Below are 22,288 nucleotides of genomic sequence, written 5' to 3'. Positions count from 1 at the left end.
GACTAATGGGCTTCTTCTCTTTGTACATGAAGCGCAGCATACAATGTTACGAACATAATTTATAGATAAGCATCTAAGTACAAATGGATTCAAATTATCTTTTCAAAAATATAACTAAAATTAGTAATTCTGATAAATTCGTATACCTGGCAACTCTGTACATAACAATGATATCGAATCACAAAAAACAGAGTATCCACGTGTTGCCAGACGTCTTTTTTCTAAGAAAAACGAACGAAACGTTTCTACGACAATCAGAACCGGCACAATAAATTCTAGGGTTCATGTGCTCAATATGAGTAATATTAATTCTAAGAGTAACGAAGAGGGCCGTACTGCAACCCAGGGGCCCATCGGGAAGGTACTTTCTAGGGCGCCCACTCACATGTACGTACTGCCCCTCCCCGACAATTAAAGGGAGTCCGGGAGTGTTACTCGGATCGAATTCGCTGAAAAGTCTTAAAATGCAGATTTAAAACTTTTTTTTAGGCAGTAATTTCTCCCCTGACACTGACTGATCTGACGTAGTGCCCAATGCCCTATTCTTCTCTGCCCCAACTTTCACTTAAGCGAGGTGGAATTTGTAAACACAAATCTTCCAAAAGATATTTGCATTAAACTGCTATCTACAGAGTATCAAAATATTAAAATAACGCATTACCCAAAAACAAAATTCTATGGCATCAGTGAAACCAAAATGTATATTTTTTAGTTTGTATATTTTTAAATATGTTTATTTCTGTTTAATTTACTTTACAACAGCTATCTGTACACATCTATGATCTAACCCACTTTTTTTCTCAATGTACTATACTAATATTTGACATACATTCACATAATGTTAATGAAATACGTGAGGCATAAGTCTGAATACACCCCTATAAAAGACGAACGGTGTGAGGAATCATAATGTCTTTTGGTATGGGGTGTCTATATGTGGGGCGCAACGTATAGGAGCTATGGTGACAGCGGCGGCCATCTTGAAATCCGGCATCTTGGATTTGGGTTACGTTTATCAAATAGGAAGAGGGTCATGTTGCATGCCACTTTACACTGTCTTTTCTGAAAAATACATCTGTGCAATCCGTTTCGCGATATCTTTATTCGTGTAGGAGTTATGACGTGTTAAAGTTTGGAACATTTGTCAGAGTCGGCATTACAGCATATGCTCAATATGACCTCCATTGAGCTAGTTACACAATCGGAGTCTTTTTTACCAGTCCTGCTGCACACGTCGCAGGATCTATGAGTCAATCATGCATGCTATGTCAGGAAAGCAGTACAGTGTGCATTACGTGGGCGGTCAACCAATGCCTTATAAACGTAATTATCTCCAAAATTATTGAAACAGAACTTGGGTTTGAGAGCCTCATTCACAAGTTATACATTCATTCAGAACAGTTAAACTGTCTAGCTGAAAAGGATGAGAGCTGGACATGCTTCAATCAGATTGTATGACGCGTATAGTTTCTGCTGTGCATGAAAAATGTGTCAATATTCTCAGAAGTCAAAGACAAAGCAAACCTTTGTTAAACTATACGCAGATGTTGGGCGTAGTCAGGGAGCTAATTGATGCCGATCGATCAGGATCATGTACAATGCACCTACATGCTATTTCAGCTTGTTTGCCCATATTTGCTTCTGCAGGTCACCAAAATTATCTGAAGTCTGCTTACCTGTACCTTCAAATCATGACAAGTTTGGAGATAACTAACACTGAAGTGGATCATAATTTTATGGAGGGATACCATGTCATCAGACGTAGTAACACTTTCTGTTCTGATCTTAGTTATGACCTGGTTATTGAGCAGACGCTAATGAGATCATTAAAAAACACAGAGGATTAACAAGAGGTAATGGAATAACATAGAAGCAAAGGGCAATCTGGACAATGTCTTCTCCCGTATCCTCGTCTTACAACTTTGCCATTCAGATCTGTGATTCTGTGATACGCAATATACTACTAGTGAACAGCACAAAGAGGCAACTGCTGCAAGGATACCTCGTGATAAAGAGGATGTGGCTAAAATTGCAGTGTGCTTGAACTATATTCCCCACTGTCTGAGGAAGAGGCATTGCATAATATTGTAACTGGAATAAATGCAGATAATGATGTGAATTTTCATGATCTTTTCAGTATCGGTAAAGACATTGTTGCTCAAATGGAACGCCAGTCAACATTTTCATATGCACACAAACGCAACATTAAAGCAATCACGTTTGCATCAGCAAAGGCCGTTAAGGTATCGGAAGACAAAACGATAGATCCTGCTCTTTTGTTTCAACGGTTGTTGGTTGTGTCTCAGAGTGGAGATTTAAACTTAAATGAGATAATGAAGTATGAGCTTTCTCCATGCTCATCTACACCCTGGAGTTAAACATAAACTTAGAAAGGCAGACAAACCTGCACTTCTTGAAGCCATAAGAAAGCATGCTATTCTTACGAATGCTTCAGCGTTTTCTCCATACTGAGCAGTATGTTTCGGATGAAGGTTCCCTCTTACATAGCTTAACTGGTCTCAAGAAAGTACTTACAGCTTCATTACAGATCATTATGCATGTTTTGTTGCAGAACGATATGGAAAAAGCAACTTTGTTTTCGATGGCTATGGAAAGCCTACCCCAAAGAACAGTACTTGAGCGAAGGAAGACAACTACAGTACAACAATAGTAATCAATGTCATGGAAGCAACAAAATTTATTCAGAAAAAGGAGGACTTTCTTTCCAATGGAAACAACAAACAATTATTGATAAAAATGATTACTGTGCGCCTGAGAACGAAAGGATGTCAAGTAATATAAGCAGAGGGGGATGCAGATGCTGACATTGCTTCTAAGGGTTGCTAAGTCACTTACTCAGTCAACGACCCTCGTAGGAGAAGATACGGTTCTACTAATATTGCTTCTCTATTATGGCTATACAGATAAACAGGGTCTGTATCTACAATCAGACAAAGGGAAAGCTCATGTTTATAGCATTACTGCCTTGAAGATCTTGCTGGGGAAGACAAGCCTGTTATTTGCTCATACCTTCACTGCATCATATCCTACTTCATGAAATTTTGGTATTGGAAAAGTCAGTATTTGAAAACATTAACAAATATGTTATTTTGCGTGAATGTGCACAGATTTTCTATTCTCCAAACGCAGATCCAAAAACTGTGGAAACTACCAAGACATAGATCCTACTAAGTGAGACTGGATTAATGAAGGGGACAAACTGGAACCAATATTGATGGATAATAAACTCGCTCCTGACAGCCTTTTAAAAATGATTCACAGCAGCTGTTCATGTGGATGTATCATACTTAAATGTACGTTTAAGAAATGTGGTTCTTGCTATAATGGCAACTGTGAAAACATCACAATTAAACCCCTTATGGGTGATGAAGAAATTTAGGGTGTTTTTTATATTAACGTAATATAAACAAATAAAAGGAATTTAGTTGAAACAATTCTTTTACAGACATTAAGAGAAAAGTAATACAACAAAAAATGTTTGTTAATAACTAACATTATATAGGTTGTAAACTACATGTTGTGTTTTAATGTTTAACAAAACATGTCAGTGTTATACATGCCAATTATTTTTATTTATTCTATAACATGATATGTGACCGTCATATTGTAAATATAACAGCTGGTAATGAAACACTTCCGTAAAATTGACACCATTTTTATTATATTATAATTAGATCCTTTGTAATGCTCCTATGATATGCATTATGATTTTTATTACTACTACTACTACTATTATTATTATTATTATTATTATTATTATTATTATTATTATTATTATTATTATTATTATTATTATTATTATTATTATTATAGTTGTTTTCTTTAATATATAAGAACAAATCAGATACTTCTCTACAAAATTAAAGTATTACATTGTTTGAAGATAACGCATGTTGCCTTACATGGCCGAGTTCAGTGTTATAAAAGACAATAAAATGGTCTAACTCACTTAGTTTTTAAGATACAGAAGTGATTTGGCTGTCAATGGAAAGAGAACATTCTACTCTATAACGATCATTTCGGATGATTTTTTGGAAACTTCTAAGGGTTTCATAGTTATGTGCCAATTAAGACAAATAACGAACCTAATGTAATGAATTTTTTGGAAGATCAGCTGCAATACTTAAATATGCGGCATCATCACAAGACTGTACCACCTTTCCCCATTTATATTATCTATTACCATCAATTTGATACAAGAACGAATTTTCTATCTTAATTCTGTGAGGAGATATAATTGCGCAATTTGTTGAGGGTCAAACCTTATATTGACTAGACTACAATGTTACCATAGTAAGCCTAAAGCATGATAAAATTGTGCAAATCTCTGTGCGGTATACGTCTTCGAATACACATCTGGTCTCATTAATAAAGTATTAATATATAGTTCTCTTGTGTTTACATGTTTTCCTGATAACACTATTTGAGGCGTATGGCTATAAATCCACATTATAAATCTTTTGGTGGGGTATAGAATCACATGTGAGAGACAAATAGTAATCTACAAAATTCAATCGTGGGTATGGGGTTTTGTATAATTCTATCTATAATTCTTTTACACTCTATCCATATAATATCATGGTAATCACATACGAAAAACTTGATGTATAATGTTCGCCGGAATATCGCAATGTTCGCAGATCATCGTTATCAGAAATAAAACAGTCTCTTGCATACACTAGTCTAATTTAAAATACGTCGTTTAAAAAGCTACTTACCTGCAACATAGTGATTTTTCCTTCTGTAATTTTTCTCTTTTTTTAAGAAAGAAAAATTCGAGCTGAATTTTTATTTATTTATTTTTTTTTGTTCCAGGGCTCTGTGATCAAGGGGGCCCCAAAATTTTAAAATTACTGAAAACATTTTAACCATAAAAGATTTTTAAAAAACATGGCATGGGCCCTTTTTGAATATGTTAAGAGAAGGCCCATCATAAAAGTTTTTGACGTGCTCCCTCTTGTATTTTCCCGCTCCAGAGCTTCCAATAGTCTTAATCTGGCCCTATATATATTTTTATACGGAAAACAACGGGGCTGTAAACTATGATTTAGTTTCAAGTTATGGCAACATTTGAGATTTCCGTTTAGCTGAATACTTCGATATTAGCAAAATTATAAAGCAGAGTAAGAAATCAGTAACCTTTCAATGGTTGATTTACGAAAAATGCGATAGATTGTTTTCGCAGCATCATGGGCTGGCAACGCTGGCCTGGGATTATCTGACTCGAAGTGTTATCGTCCTCCGTTCCGTTACTCCCGTTTGCGAGGAGTGTGTGACGTTCGCCTTTTTTTTTTTTTTTTTTGTACATATACCGCTACTTACGATAGAAGGCGCAGGCCCACTAAAAGATTCTAGTTCAGGGCCCACCGGGAAATTTCCTGGTTTCCCGCCTGGCTGGTACGGCCCTGGTAACGAAAGAAGATGGGCAATTTCTTTCCTTTTCTTTTCTCTCTCTCTCTCTTTCTTTCTTTTTTCAGTTACCTCCCTTACGGGAGTGCCAAGATGGCCGAATTCGCCTGTTTTAAATATAATTGTTTATAACGATTTTTTGAACACAGCACTTGGACCGTCATAGTTTTTATAATTTCACTTAGGTTGTAATGCATATTCTAAGAGTAAAAGGGATTTAATTTTTCGCAAAGAAATATAAATAATTCTTGCGTACGAAGAACGGAAGCAACCCTGGTTCGATCCCAGCTCGCGCCAAGTGAACTTAGTGGTGGACAACCAGCATGTGCGTGCGTTTCCTCGGGGTTGTCCCGTTTCCTCCCACTTTCTACATTCCACCATTTCATTCATTTCTCACCGTCTCATTTTGCCTAGCCGGCATAATCATGGGACGTAAAACTCAAAAATTTCATTTCATTTTTTCAACGGAAGCAACGGGCGAAGCATGAGCACGAAATTACAGGCCGACACAGATCGGTAGCCAGCCCAAAAATGCAGGAAGGGGCGGTAGATGTTAGGGGGGCCCGACCCAACCATATTATAGTTCCTTTGCAAGCCTACCGTGAAAATTTCAAGGGGGGGGGGCGGACCCCTAGCCCCCCGTGGATACGGGCCTGGGCCGACAAGGGCGCTCGTGTTGTGGTTTCCAAGGGGGCAAGTATAAGCGACATTGCAAATATAGTTTCAAATTTTGATGTAACTATTCTAAAAATTTTATTGGGTTTTCGATATTCCGAAGTACAATTTCCACTAGGAAAGGCAATCGCCCACCTTGCTTCCCTGATGGGCGCCCTTGCACGCCGAGCAAATCTGAGGGACTGGAGCGAACAGAAATTCCCTATTAGCCGAAGGCTAGTACAGCATACAAAACAACAATTATATACGCACATACCTTATTAACTACGATATAGTATAGTAATATAATATTTAATATAGTGTACGTGGATCAAAATTAGTAAAGAATTGAGTTCTCAACCTTGTACAAGTTTGTGTTAGGAAGGAAAACTACGTCACGGTGTTATTAAGGTCACGGAAAGAAAATATTCATAAACATCTTGGTGGTAGTTACAAGAAGGAGATTTCTGTTTAAAGGCATAATAATATCACAAGGTTCCTGCTTTCTAACACATGTGCAGCTGTAGAAGTGTTTGTAAACTGAAAGGAAGAGAACAGGGCGGGCGCCCCTCTCAGTGGAATTCTAACGAAATGACAACAAAGCAATTTGTTCTCCTCTAAATGTCACTTCGTTTCTGATTTTGATTCGAGTATAATTGCTATAGCAAGTGAGACAAAATCAGTGTGTTTTGATGTGTATTTCCAAGAATTAAACACCGGTTGAAAATCTAGGAGGGGGGACTATCTCCTGCTGCGGGCGGCTACGCCCCGTACAAAGATAACACAAAAGGGTCCACGTACTTTCATTTGCAACAATGTATGTTGAAGTAAGACAATACGGCACCGTGAACTTAAGTGCTTTCTTTCATGGTACGTACACGTCATGTATCTTCTTAATGACTTTCATTATGAATATAATGCTTTGTTACCGAATATTGGAGTATAGCAGGTAAGATTCACATTTATTTCTAATATATTACGTAATACATTTATTCTAAGAAGTAACAATGAATCGAGATTTTATTCGTAATATTGATAACTGATTAATGCTTTTGATATTTGTATGTCATAAAATAAATAAATGATATGAAAGGATTTGTAAACACTATCGTTTAGTATTCTCTGGAATTATCACTTAATTGTGATTATGTTGGGTAGAGAGTGCAATACAAACTTTTGTAATCTCTTTCGCAAACGTCAACAATAAATATGGCGGACTTCGTATGCCCAGACAGACGTGTTGGTATTGGAGATGCTTAAACATTTAGTTCTTTTACTATAGGAACTGTACGACAAAGGCGGATGTATATCACAGATTTTTACATGTAAGTATACCTTTAACTAATGAGAAAGAATTTTAAGATGTGTTTGCTTAACTAACATGAACAGTGAGTGGTTTTTCTTCTACTAAAACTGAGTTTAAACTTCTACTTTGGTAACGTTATTGATTCGTAGAACATTTTAATTCATTAGTACATTGTTTAATTATACCTTAGTGATGGCGATCAGGTAGATTCACTGCTACCCAGTGGTGGATCTAGCCGGGGCCGGGGGCCTACATTTTTTGAGTGACAAAAAATAATTTAGCTATTATTTATATATTTTTGGATCTGGATCATATGATAAACTATATACTGATATACTATAGGATCTGGCTACCCCCCCCCCCCAATTTTTACCGTCTAGATCCACCACTGCTGCTACCCGAGAATATCATTCCTCTTTCTACGAGTTAGGTATTTCTACAGAAAGGAGGTATTATAGCAATTAATAGCTGTTACTGTCAAAAGTGAAACACATTCGGAACTGATGAGAGCATAGGCCTAAATTCAGGATGAGATTAGAACCCATGGATCTTATACAGAGTCGTTTTAAATCGTGATTAGTGCCATACGAAAGGGTTTGACTAACATTTCATGCAGTAGTCAGGCCTTTAGTATGATGCTAATCATACGTTAAAATGGCTGCATAAGGCCCACTATGTCTTACCCAGTTACCGAAATGCTAAAACACGGGAGCTAGTGTTTAAATTAGTGTTGTCCAAATCGATTTTCGGAAAACCGAAACCGGTTTTCGGTTCCTGAATCCTAAATCGCTTTTTTAAACGGATTTTACAGTTTCGATTTTCAAAATCGATTTACGGTTTCGGTTTTAAAACCAAAAATCATTTTTTGATTTTCTTACTTCCATGTGCAAATGTTATTTAAGGTGAATGTGAACGGGAACAATGAAACGAAGTGGGAATAATAAACAGAAATAGTACATTCGCATGTCTGAACGTGTGTAATTTGTGCTACAAAGTGGGCATACGGTAGTCATGTTCTGTAACATACGAACAATTTACATACATTTGCATGGAATGCACGTTCCTTGAATGAAAAGCGCTGTTTTACCTCCAGTGCGCTTGAGCCCTGGTTTGAGTCCCGAGCAGTGCCGGATTTACGTATAAGCTAAACAAACTATAGCCTAGGTTCCAAAAAAAATTTAAAGAAAAGAAAATTTTGTGCATATTTCGAAAATATAAGACAAAAGCAATAGAATAAAACCTACTTAGCCTTACAACAACAGTATATAGTGTTCTGTAAGCTCCTATGATCTAAGTAGGCTAATTACGGCCTCTCTTGCTACTCTTCTGTGCATACGGGTACCTACTTTCTGTATGGATTGTTTGTACGGCAACATGTATCATACATCTGGAAACCTCAGTGCAATCAATTTGTCATAGACAAAGAAGAAGTGAACATATAAGGGAGCCCCATTACTTCCAGTAGGTGAGGGCCAGGGGCGGATCCAGGGGGGGGGCGATCGCTCCCCCAGAAGAGGAAACCTTCTTATTTTATATATAAATAAACCCATCCATAAAAAGTTTGGAGCTCTTAAAAGTAACTCTAAGTAGCAGTATCACTACCGCCCTCCCCAGAAGTCCGTCCTGGATCCGCCCCTGGTTAGGGCCACATCAAACCTAAATACGTTTTCTGGTCCCGAGGTTAGTCCATTAAAACATAGTGATTGCAAATGACAATCAGTGTTAACACACGCAATGTGGGATTGTATGAAAATACATCAGAATACGAAAAAAAAAAAAAAAAGTCAGAAATCTGGTTTGAAAACAGATCACCTGGCTGTTAGTCACATACTTCTATTACACACCGAACAATGGCAATCCCTTGCTCGAAAGCTAAGGCCCCGAAAGTTAAATGTTAGATGATATTTTCGTCTTCATTTTACCTCAAGCATTACTCAAGTCAACAAGACAGTTCCAACGCCACCACCTGCGTCCAAAACCATCTTCTTTAATACCTGAATAGAAGAGACCCGAATCCAAAATGTTGGGACCCCATTCCCGGGGCTTCGAATCCAAGTCCCGATTTCTAGCATCACCGCTGTGCTCAGACAACCCGAAATATTGCAACGTCATCACTCTCGTACAACAACTCCATATTAGGCGTATAGAAGGGACCCGGGCCCAAAACATCGGAACCCCATTGTTGGGGCCTCATGGCCGGAGCCCGATTTGTGACATCACCACTGTGTTAAGGGGCCCGGACCTTTCCAACACAACCATCTGCATCCAACAACTCTATGCTTAAAAGAGAAATAGAATGAACCCGAACCCAAAATTCCAGGACCTCACTTCTGAGGCTCCGAAGCCAGGGACCAATTTCCAACATTACCGCTGTGTTCAGACAACGCGAACCTTTCGAACGCCACTACCATCGTACAACTCCATGTTTAATAGGCGTATAGAAGGGACCTGTGCCCAAAACTTTGGAACCTCATGACCGGTGCCCGATTTCTGACATCACCACTGTGCTCAAGGGACCTGGACCTTTCCAACGCCGCCACCCGTGTCCACCAACTCCATTAAAAACCGTTGCAGGATTTTAATGGAATTTTCTTCATGCTCTTTCTGCAAATTACGATCGATGAAACCTATCCAATCTTGATCAAACTGGAAATAATGGTAGACGTTGACGAGCTTTGTATATATTCAAGCATAGAATGAAATACTAGAGTGATCAGAAAGTAAGGTTACAAAGCCTGCAGTGAAAAGTGTATATATTATTTCATACAAGCAATACAGTAGAGACCTGCACGGGCCGGGCTTGGGCGGGCCGACTCTGCTATTTTTTTGGGGCGGGCCGGGCTTGGGCGGGCCGACACTGTTATTTCTTTGGGCCGGGCCGGGCTTGGGCTGGCCGACACTGATTTCTCTTCAGGTCGGGCCGGGCTGGGGGGGGGGGCGATCAATTGCAATTATATAACAATTATTGACTTTCGTTAAACGATAATTGGAATAAAGCCAAACGTTGAAGAAGTGTGTCCGTGAAAAATGTTACAAAGAATGCAATAGCTATTTACAGTTTGTGTTGCTTAGCGGCTCCACTTTCACTATAGAGGATTGCAGGCATTATGCGGTAAATTGAGCTCTGACCTTGACCTTCATTGAACTCAAAATATAACAAGAAGGGGTGGGAATGTTTTACCTGTCGTTAAACAATATTGCCATCTTCACTTTATGCTAAAAATCAATTAAGTTAGATTTTTGTTACAGGGAATGGAGTTTTTGTTCTCTCGATGACAGGCAAAGTTCTAGGAGGCAATGGTACCATTCGGGAGGCAAGCGAGAGGTTGTGGACCAGAGTTTAGAAAATGTTTCTGAGGGTTAGGTCAAATTTAGTACTAAATTTTGAGAAAGATTGGGGCTCAAGCTAATTTTTTTAAAAAATTATCGGGCCGGCGTCGTGCCAAAAACTTTTAAAATTTATCGGGCCCGGGCCGGGCTTGGGCCAAGAATTTTAAAAAACTTATCGGGCCGGGCCGGGCTCGGGCCGAAAATCTCCAAAACTTTTCGGGCCCGGGCTGGGCCGGGCCTAGATACGTTCGGGCCGAAAAATTCGGCCCGTGCAGGTCTCTACAATACAGCCAACACATAGTACATACATTAGGTTATTTTCCGACGTAGTCTCCATATCGATTGAGGCACTTGTAGCATCGTGGAATGAGTTTGAGGATTCCCTCCTGGTAAAAATCCTGTCCTTGCGTCTTCACACACGTTGATACGAAGTATTTCACCTCGTCTGAAGCAAAGCGATGGTCTCCTAGATGCTGCTCCAAGTGCCGCTACAAGTGAATGTCGCTTGAAGCGAGGTCCGGGGTGTAGGGAGGGTGGTCGATTATGTCACTGCAAAACTGGTTCAACAGCGTGGTAGTCTTCTGGACTGTATGCGGGCGCGCGTTGTCTGCAGACTTTCCGGTCCTGCAGAATACCATGCACAATGTGATAAACGCTTCCGAACAACATTTCTCAATTCTGCCATCAGATGCCGTAACCTGATCCTCCTGTTGTCCTGAATCAGCTGTGTTCAAATTTGTTGATGTCGTACTGGGTCGGCCGCTGCACTCCTCGTCAGTAACGTTTTCTGTACCAGTCGCAAACTTTCGACATCAATCTGCGACATGCTGACGAGACATTACAGTCTCTCCGTAAACCTCTACCAGCTGCCGGTGAATTTCAGCCGCGGTTACATGTTTCGCCTGCAGAAATCGAATAACTGAGCGGACTTCTTCGCGAGATCAGTTTACCAAACGAGTCGCCATTTGTGTTTATCTACAACTAGCACTGTCTGAAACTCTGCACAGTTGCCAACACATTACCGCACACTCCTCATTCCTCTATAACAGACGAAACTCCAGAAATATCAGCCTTGTACCTTAGTTTCTGATCCACCCTCGTATTATGGTGTACAGATCTCTGATTTCTTTCCAAGTTTTTGGCCACAGAAGTTGATTTGTCTGATCTTGGTCAAATTTGCCATGTTGCTAGATCTTCATGAGCTTACTACTTATGAAATATTAAGTTGTGTAGATCTTCGATCCTCGAGTTATTTGCTATCGGAGTCGGCGTTTGGACTTACTTACTTGAGTCCAAACTCCAAGCCTGATAGACAGTAAACAAATGCCTGCACATCACGTTATTTCACACGGATATTAAGTTTATTAAAGTCAACCAACATTTCAGATTTGGGCAAAAGACCTTTCCGTTATTGGCCACCAAATTTCGGGCTTGAACTTAACAAACCTGTTACGAGAAGTAAGTGGAGTGCAGTGCTTAAAGTGACGTCAGATGAGGTGACGATATGGAACAAATATAACCACTTAGAGCACTAATTTTGATCGAACCCTAAAGAACATCTCCACTCCTGACATTTTTGCACCAGAGATAGAAGACTAATATGTAAATGTTTTACTCCCCACTATCATCAGCCTAATAGTAATAAATATTTGTAAAAAGTATTCAGTGAATATTGTTTTAAGTTCATTGTATTGTATTGTATTCCATTCAATAATATGGAAACTTTAAATATTGCTAATCATCACAATATTCGATAAATAATTACCAGCACATAATACAAATCCAATGAACAGTCAGCTCAAAGTGTAAAATTCTCAGTAGCGGTTCGTGGTCTGTAGAAGCACCGGTTGCAATGTTGCAATATCAAAGATGTGTAGGTACGCGCAAGTGTTCCCTTCCCCCAGCATTCTTGAGTCTTATCCAAAACATATTCAGGAAATATGAAGAGGAAGGTCCTTTTAAGCTCTATTTGTATATTTATTGATTAAAGTGTATTCTCTAATATTGGTTTAATATAAGCTATTTTTTTCAAACAACCACTATCAATGTACGTTTATACACTATTTATATACAAAACTTCTTCACTCATGTCATTGAACAAGAGATACATCGAATATATAGCATGTGCTGTAAGCCATGAATGATATCGTTAACCCGAAAAGAAAAAAAAAAAGGAAAAAAAATTGCATATATTCATGCACGCAGTTAAACAAAATTATTTAATTAAGTAAACTATGCATTATTTTAAAATGGAAGGACTTTCTTCGTTCTTTTCGAGCTTCAAATTTTTCTATGACTTCATTGAAATCTGAAATGCTGCTCGCCAAGTTTTTCTGAATAGAAAGCATCGCTGTCGCAAATATTTTCTGCTTATTTTCTTTAGGGTACAGAAACACTTCTCTCCTCCGACAATATGCATTTTGTTAGCATTTCTTTGTATGAATATAAGGGACAAAGAGTCAATTTTCAGTAACCACGTATTTTTGTCTGCTATTCTACTGTAAAGAAGCATGAATTCTAAATTTTTTTTTCCTTCGAAAATAAATTAAAAAAAAATGTTAGTTTAACATTCCAGCAATTTAGGCTAAAGAAGACAGATGAGCATTGAAAGTGAATGATTTATGCTCTGCGCCGGAAATCGAACATGGGATCATGTGCACGAAAGACACAGAGCTAGGAATTAGACCAGTGGTAAGACATTTTCTGCTTCGAGACTCGATCGCCCCCCCCCCTAGAATACGATATTTTTTATTTCAAAAATAAAACCTGTAACTAGAATTCTCACCGTTGTATTATAAATGTAAAATAAAACCTATTGACGTCGAACGATCGCCCTCCCCCAACATTCAGCCTGGATCCGCCCCTGCTACCACCAGACGCGTATTTGTTCTTTGCGAGTTTCTGTTTTGTGAATAACTTCTTTCTTCCAAGCGTCTATATCTCATCCACTCTATCAATTGAGTCAAGCGCTGCCAAGCGGAGGAATTCGTAACTATTACAGAAGCTGACTATATACCAATGGCAAAAAAAAAAGGTGCAACTGGAAGGGAGCAATACGGGAGGATGGCAGCGACGCAGGAATAAATCCACTTCCTCATGTTAAGAGATAGGAGCTCGCTGCCATATGCTCAATGTTACTGCTTCCAGTGGCAACGATCACTGCAACTGGAAAGGTAAATCACTCTTTCAGTTTTTTTTTTGTTGAACTTTTTTAGAAATGCATCAATACTGTTTTGTGCTCAAGAGCAAAGGTTTATTTTTTACTGATACACTCCTTTAATACCTAAAAATATCTTTAGTATTAAAAAAATAACCGGTTGCACAACCATGCAACATATAGTACCAGCCGCCACTGAAAATTTTTATACTTTCTACATAAGTGTGGACCTCTAAGTATATACAAAACACATTCTAGGTTTACATAGGCCTACTTTAGAACACGGTTAGAATATTAACTGTTTTTACCACACTGGCTTCTGAACCTTAAGTCACAGTATCCGCCACAGTTTCTTATAAGATCTATCTGACTTCTTTTCTCGTTGTTGACATCTTCTGTAGTCTGCACTGCGCCTTCCTTTTCGTAACCAAGACTTAACATACGACTCAGGAATAAACATGCGTACAGGGCACCTTTTTTCTACACACAAATTACAATTTAAATAAGTTATTTTTACCGGTATGCCATACCGGGCGATTTTCTAACTTTCAGATGCATAACCGGCTCACTTTAAGCACTGGTGGAATGTGTATTTAAAGTCAAGATTTGCTAAAATCAATGAATGACTATTTTTTTCCGTTATAGGAAATTTTACAGTTGTACATTTCCACATAATTGCGAGTTGTTTCTGAAGTTTAGCAGACGTTGTAAAGTCTTGATTTGACTCTTCCTCGTAGCAGCCCAACACAGAGAGTCAATCATTAAATAATGATTGCTGACTTAAAGGTAGTTTATCTAAGTGTTAGACCGTTATAAAGGCAATGCACATTCTCTCTTATTTTTCCGTTATTTTAAAAGTTCTCAAAAGATGGCCGGATCCACGAACATGTTCTATTAGGGAACAACTTTTAATACAGGAAAGCTAATTTTTGTTGGTACTTCCTATCGCAAATGAGGTTTAAATAAGTCACAGAAAACAGAGGGGAATGAACTTAGGAGCTGAGCTCGTAGGCGTTTCACTTGCCGCTGTAAGAGGCACTTCGTTACTTTGCTTGATTTTTTTTTTTTTTTACATTTATGGATGGTATATTTTAATATTAAATATAATTGTGTTTTAAGTCAGACCTGACACTATTTATTTAATGTAAGTATAGCGTAATATATAATTTTACTATGCTTATATTATGTAAATATCGATTAGAGAATTATCCCAATATACTAATTTTTTAAGATTAAGTTTCAGTTAGTTATATCGAATATTACTCTCGCGCTCACTTGATCATAGACCTGGTTAAAAGGCTAGTTTTTAAAGATTTCTCTTTATTGCTTGCTTTTCCAGTAATTTTCCATTGCTGTAAAAGTTTCCAAAACCGTTGCTAAGTTGAATTTTTTCTTCATTTTTTCTGTCCCTAGCAAAACATATAAAAATACGGATTTTTTTTTTTTTTTTATGGCTTTCGCTGTTTCAGCTAGGGAGGCCTGTAGAGTAGAGATCTATACTGGTGGCTGTGCAGTCCGAAGGGAATTAGCAAGTGAGGTTTTTTTCCCAGGAGTTCGTCCTTTAAAGTAGTTATTGGATGTTCAGTGGATATGTTAGTCCTTGGCCTCCAGTCCCGCTAAAAAAAAAAGTGGTCTCTGGCCATAACTTAGGTAAATTCTCAAGATAAAAGTAAAAATTAAAGCATAAAGGTGGAGTTCTAAGCTCTACGTCAAAATAATGGCTTAAATGGGCTCTAGTTTAATGGTTAAAAAAGTAATTTGCTTTTGGGGTGATCCTAGGAAGAGAGTAAACCCAAAACACTTAGGTTCTTGAAATCTCCAGATGCTGGAGATTTTTCCCATGAAATTTTAAATCCAGGTTGCAATTTGGTTTCAATCCCCGTACAGTCAAGCAATAGTGAGGCTTGGCTGGTGTTTATATTTTCATACTGCGACTTTCGTGTTTAAATGTATTAAAGTGTGTGGTTTACCTTTTAACTTAAAGTCTTAAATAAAAATGTAATACAATAGCTGGGCCATGAGTGACGGCTGCTACTCCTAATTCCCTAAGTTTACCAATCCTTTAAAATTTTAGTTAGTTTCCTATCTGGATTTCTCTGCGTGTTGAGAGTCCAAACCAGGTGTAGGCCAAACTGTTACTGTAATGAAGTTCAACAGTCTTTGAAAGCAAGGAATATGGATCCTGGAGAGAGAGAGAGAGAGAGAAAACTAGTTTCCATATTACCGCAGTCGCCAAAAAAACTTTAAAAAATTTAATTGTTTTTTAAAAATATTTAAATTAAAAACTGTGCTCCTTAAACTCTCACGATGAGTTCTTTGGAAAGTCGAGCAAAATATTAACGTTATCTTTCAAGGGCAAAGTAACGTCTTTTAAATCTATAAATTACTAATCAGTCATCTTACCTAAATTAAAAAAAAAAAAAAATAATGATAATAAATGTAATTATCCGCCGTCAATTCCTTAAGTTTTTATTTTAACTCAATCGTATTTAAAACCTGTTACCTAAAGAACAGCAAGCCAACAATTTATTTCTCGAAAAATTATTTCTTTGTTGTAGGACAAAAATGGCGAACTCATTAATTTAAGTGGTGTAATAAAAACTCTCAATTAGATATAATTTCATATATATATAATTTATAATTTCATATATATAGATACCAAACAGAAAAATATTATTATTATTATTTTTTATTTTACCTTACACCGCCTGAAATTCGACAGCCCATCCCGAGAAGACTAAGAAATCCGCCCACTTAGAATATATATTTTTAGAATGAAATTTCCCCATTAACAGTTACTGAGATGGAGATAAAGTGACGATACTGTATTGGCATAAGTTCACAAATTAAGCACATTAGTTCTATATAATTAGCATGCATTTTATACGTAATTAAAGAGTGAACTAATGGTTTGCGATGTTCCTAATCTTATACAGTTTAGGTAATAATTATGGATGTTGAGGTATGTGAACTTTCTATGTCGAAGCATTCTAGTGCGAAGGAGTTTTACACCGCTAGTGGACTCTGGTTCGATTCCAGCTCGCGCCAAGTAGGATTTGTGGTGGACAAACACCGTGTACGTGGGTTTTCTCAGGGTTCTACCGTTCATTTCACCATTTTATTCACTCTCATCATTAAAGTCCCCTCAGGCTACATAGCATAATCGTGGGACGTAAAACTGAAGTATTTAATTTTTCCAGTGCGAAGTGTTGTGTACTTGAAGAAAAGCGACTTAATTTGCATTTTACCACGTGAAGGTTAACTAGTTGAGCATTCAGTCGTTAAATTCCAAGAGATTTCGCTAGATGGTCCAAGTGTGAAAGGACAGAGTTAAACGGAAGTTATATGAGTAATGACATAACAGCCACTTTGGGGGTACCTGTAAATTGTTCCGGACATCTTGATTAGTACAGCAACCCACATTATGCTTTATTTTTTTGTTTAATTGTGTTTTTTTTCCAAATTATGCTTTATTGTTAATTTCAATCATTGTTTTACATTAATCGTGTATAATGTATTAAATATTCTAAAATCTTGATCTATTTATTAATATTTTATGCAACCAATTTCTTTCATATTTAATGAACTTTCTACTTAATGCACTGTAAAGAGATATCTGCTCGAGTCAGTTTTTCTTATCACTTGTGTGCACCTTAGAGGTGCGTATATACAGAAAGGGAAAGTAAAAGATGCCACCAAAAAGTACAGAAAGTGCTCAAGTTCAAGAGGTACACATAACAATACAGTATGGAGTTCTTGTATACTATTCATTGTTGACGGAAAGTTTTCTTTTTCTTTTACTTTTTTTTCCACATCAAAGAATTACACCGAAAAGAAGTTTACAGGAGTAAAAATAAGCTTTTCATAGTTGCATTATGTTCTCAATGATTTTGCGTTCTAAATATTGGTTTTAAAAAATATTAATACAGTATGTTAAGCTTGCAGTTAAACAGAATTTTTTAAGAATCGTGCTATATATTTTAAATTATGCTTTATTTTCTAAAATTAGTTTCTTCTGGACCTTTATACAACCACAACCATGTTTAAGGTACCATGCTTTTTATGCGTTTGGGTTGCTCTATTGATTAGTTAATAGTCTATTCAAGCGTTCTTCATTGCCCATTTCATTATGAATTGGGGAATGAGTTATTACTCGTACGATTTCTATTTCTTCTGGTGTCATACGCTGCTGCCGTACAGTGACAAAAACATAAAAGTCTGCCACTGAACAACTAGCCATTAAGGTCCGAGGAAAAACGCGACATAACACAGGTGAACTGTCATCGGAAGGGAAGGATTCCTACCTATCAAAAGGCCCGAGTTCTCCAGAAGGTTTTTTATATTTTCTTTTCTTCTTTACTAATTAACTTATTAATTGCTTCAATCTTGCTAACTTTAATTTTGCAGATTTTGAACATGGATCTAGTAAGACATATTAGTTTCTTTTTTATTATTACATTGTCTAAGCTATTTACACCTTGGTTCTTTATTACAGATAAGAACAAAATCAGTAGCCATGGCTGAAACCAATGGATCTCAAGGCTCTGAAAATGAAGCAAATTGCAACTTGAAGCAAAAGAGGTATTCAGAAAGTGAAGCACCGTGTGATACCTTGGAGAGACATAGTTCTCAAGGATCAGGTGAATTTACTGTCGCTCAATCCGAAGATGGCCTCTATGAATCAGACGCTAAAAGGCCAAGATTCGGAGGAAACACACCTCGACTGGAAGATAGACCTCTAGCAGAGTCCAAATACAATCCGAATGCTCCGAAGAATTCTACACAATTCATCATGGATGACCATGAAGATTCGTCTTTGTTTTGGAATTTTGATCACAAAGAACGCCACGGAGATGGTTCTCCAAGTTCCAATAGCAGCATGTTGGGTCAGGAAGCGTTTGACGCTCAGTGCGAGGAGTTTAATACCATGTGGACAGAGTTTGGTAATAACAGCCAAGATAAAAGGAAAGAATACATCGAACACACCAAGATTAGAACGTGGAGCCAATCAAAATTAAAGAGAAAAATTTTGGGATTGCAAAAAATTGTTCATAGATTGGAACATCTGTTAGCTATGAAGAACCCTAAAGCATATATGGACTTTCTTCAAGGAGAACTGTTACAACTCCAGGAGGAAAATCGACGACTTAAAAAATCAGCTGAAGAAGCAAGTCCTCGCTGAATCAACGAAGTAACTCAGCGTTTATGTACAAATTGTTAGATGTAATAAATTTATAAAACATTTCATTTACTTTTAAAAACTCAAAATAAAATGTTGATCTGTGATATTTTACTAGGAAACAAAAAGTTTTATTCTTGTAAAATTTATAAACTGTTACGCATAAGAAAGGAATAAAACCAAACAAAATAATTTATAATAGCAATAGGTAAAAATATTCAACATTTTTTATGTATTTTTGTACAATTTTAGTATTAAAAGATCTAAAACGAAAGTGTTCTATTATGTACACAATCTGAACTATAACACAATACTTACCATCTATTCCTGTAGATGAAGCTCACATTATTATCGAAATAGAAACACTTAAGTTTGAAACACGTTAAGATATATGGTAACCCTAAGGATGCGTGAGTAAGACCTTATTGTTGTTAGTGGTGGAATAATTTCGGTAACACTCTTCTGCTATTTTTGTCAGAATTCTTAGAAAGGATGTCTTAGGAAATTGAAGTGCTCTAATGAAGCCGGCAGAGAAAATAGCAGCCAAAATTATCAGCAACAAAAATTGACAATAGATAGCAATTGACATTGAATCATCCAGTGATCAAAAAGTAGTTGCACAGCGCCACTTATCGACCTTTTATCCATTTTAACTAGTAAGCCCAGTACCATGAATCTTTGGAACAGTTAGTATCGAGTTGGAACAAGTTATGATATGTCAGTTGGTTCCCACAGGCAGGACGTATTGTGTCACGTATCATGGATTTCGAGCAATACATCAACATTAAGTTTTGTTTTAAGCTGCAAACAAGTGCCAAAGAAGCTCACGAAATGTTAAAATTAGTGTATGGCGATGGAGCGATGACATTGAAAACTGTTTACAAAAAGTGATATGAGTGATTCAAAAGCGGCAATGAGTCGGTTGAAGACGAACAACAATCGGGACGTCCTTCGACGTCAAAAACATGCAAAAAGTGGCACAAATGATTCGTTCAAACAGGCGAATGACTATTCGAGAGTTTTCCGAAGAACTAAACATCTCGTACGGGTCCGTACAAAGCATTTTAACTGCTAATTTGCAAATGTGAATAGTGAGTGTGAAATTCGTTTCCCAGATCTCACTTTTGATCCGCGATTTTTAGCCGCCGCCGTATTCTCCGGATGTAGCACCATGTGACTTCTGGGTCTTCCCAAAAATCAAAACCGTGCTAAAAGGAAGACGTTTAGACACCATTCCCAACATTGAGAAGGTAATGACGACGCAGTTGAATACCCTGAACCAAGACTTCCAGAAGTGCTTCCAATCGTGGAATCAACGTTGGTATCAGTACATCGCAAGAAAAAGATGAGTACTTTGAAGGAGACATTCACTTTGTTCTTAATAAAATGATGTGTCGTACTTTTTGATCACACATCGTAGTTATGTATTTTTCGTTTGCCTTTGTAACATAAAAATACAGAAGTAATGAAAAGAAAGCCCACCTTGGAAATTCAGTACAGACTGTTTCGTATACGAAAATTCTTGATCTTACTGAAATTTAGAAACTGCTGATTTCTTTCGTGTGATAGTATCGTTAAAATGCATATTTTATTCTTCAATATTTAAATGTTCAAAAATAGCAACCGACACTTTCATATCATCTACACAATATTATATACACACCGAAGAATTAAAATGTGCAACTAAATCAGGGATGGAAGACACATGCCGCTGTACTCCTTACTCTCTCCCAACTAAGTAACACATTTATTTTATTTATTTATTTGTTTATTTGTGGTCGGTGTTCAGTAAATTAATCTTGAAGCTGTACTTTAGTTTTTCATGGTCTGAATTGGCTGAAAACCAACTTAGACGGTTGCTTTGATTTGAAGTTTTAATCTCTCTTTTCAGCACCGAGCTATATAAAACTTAGATCTACAACTTAATGTGATGTCGGAATCACATTGACTTTCCATCGGGAATCGAAACCAAACCTCTTACTGAAAACACATATGCTAACCACATTACCACGGGAAAGCTCAACACCAGCCTCGAATGAAAGTGTGACGTAGTGGTTAATGCACTGACGGATTATGTCCTTTCGGTAAACGAGACAGATGATTAATGAAAGGATATGTGATTAGTGGAATGATAATGTGGGAGAAAACAGGAGAACCACGAGAAGGCCCTAAATACAGTTATCTATCTATCTATCTATCTATCTATCTATCTATCTATCTATCTATCTATATATATATATATATATATATATATATATATATATATATATATATATATAAACTCACTTGGTTTGGGATCTAAGGAGGGACTCCTCATATCAAATATGAGCGCTCTACTACTGAATCTCCGTCCCAACATGGTAAGTCGCAGACACTTTCCCTCATTAAATTTCATTAATATTTGGTTGAATATACGGAATGTTAATTTGTGTATAAATGAATACATGTCTTGAAAAATGAACAGTAAATCTCACAAAATCAACCAGAATCAATTGGCATCTTTTCTTTTAGATGGCTTTCATTCCACCATTTTCCGCATGATCACTTAGTAGTAACAAAATGATACCAAACAGATCATACCCCCTCCTGCTAATAAGGAAAAAAAAAAAAGCCACAATATCTCAAGGTCTTACTAGTTTGAGCACTTTAAGCACGTTAGTAAAAATGAAATCTTTGAGTTTTACGTCCCACGTTTATGCCGGTTAGGCTAAAGGAGACGGTGATGATGAGTAATGAATGAAATGGTGAAATGAAGGAAGTGGGAGGAAAAGGAAGAACCCCGAGGAAACCCACGCATACGGTGTTTGTCCACCACAAAGTTCACTTGGCGAGGGCTGGGATCGAACCCGGGACCCCAAGCACCAGAGGTGAACGCTCTACCACTGAGCCACCGGGCCCCTTAAGCACGTTAGTATTTCATAGAATATTATGTTCTCTCTGCGCTGTGTCTAATTTGAAAGAATGACATTGGATTCATATCATAAAGTTAAACATGAACTTCCCACAATTTGTAAACCCTACAAACAATAGCCTACGTTCTTACTGGTTTGGAGCACTTTACCCAGGCACAGAGGTTGATCCCTTTCTAAGCGGACAAGTACACATACATCTCTTAGTCGTGTAATGGGCAAAATGCCCCCGAAAACTCTTTTGGGAAGAGTATGTCATGGTTCTTTTCCATTTTACTTTAGCATTTCCTGCATAATAGAATAATAATAATAATAATAATAAT

General features: G+C 37.3%; 1 protein-coding gene across 3 annotated transcripts; it reads left to right on the top strand.

The window, feature by feature from the left end:
* Positions 1 to 6,840: 6,840 nt before the first annotated feature.
* LOC145689904 (uncharacterized) lies at positions 6,841 to 21,135 on the top strand. 3 transcript variants are annotated; one of them, XM_081764230.1, is made up of 2 exons: positions 6,841 to 6,954; positions 18,373 to 21,135. In XM_081764230.1, exons 1-2 carry the CDS (start codon positions 6,952 to 6,954, stop codon positions 19,057 to 19,059), a joined length of 690 nt encoding a protein of 229 aa, XP_081620356.1. In that variant the 5' UTR covers positions 6,841 to 6,951; the 3' UTR covers positions 19,060 to 21,135. The 3 variants fall into 3 exon arrangements, with proteins under 3 accessions (XP_081620356.1, XP_081620358.1, XP_081620357.1); XM_081764232.1 differs by having other exon boundaries at positions 6,918 to 7,033; XM_081764231.1 differs by lacking the exon at positions 6,841 to 6,954 and adding an exon at positions 7,242 to 7,409 and having other exon boundaries at positions 18,373 to 21,128.
* Positions 21,136 to 22,288: the final 1,153 nt, after the last annotated feature.

Source organism: Thermobia domestica, chromosome 7 (assembly GCF_964235325.1).
Source record: "Thermobia domestica chromosome 7, izTheDome1.hap1.1, whole genome shotgun sequence".
In the NCBI taxonomy this organism is placed as follows: Eukaryota; Metazoa; Arthropoda; class Insecta; order Zygentoma; family Lepismatidae; genus Thermobia; species Thermobia domestica.
Note: the sequence above shows the minus strand (reverse complement) of the source record. Positions and strands in the feature narration are given on the sequence as shown.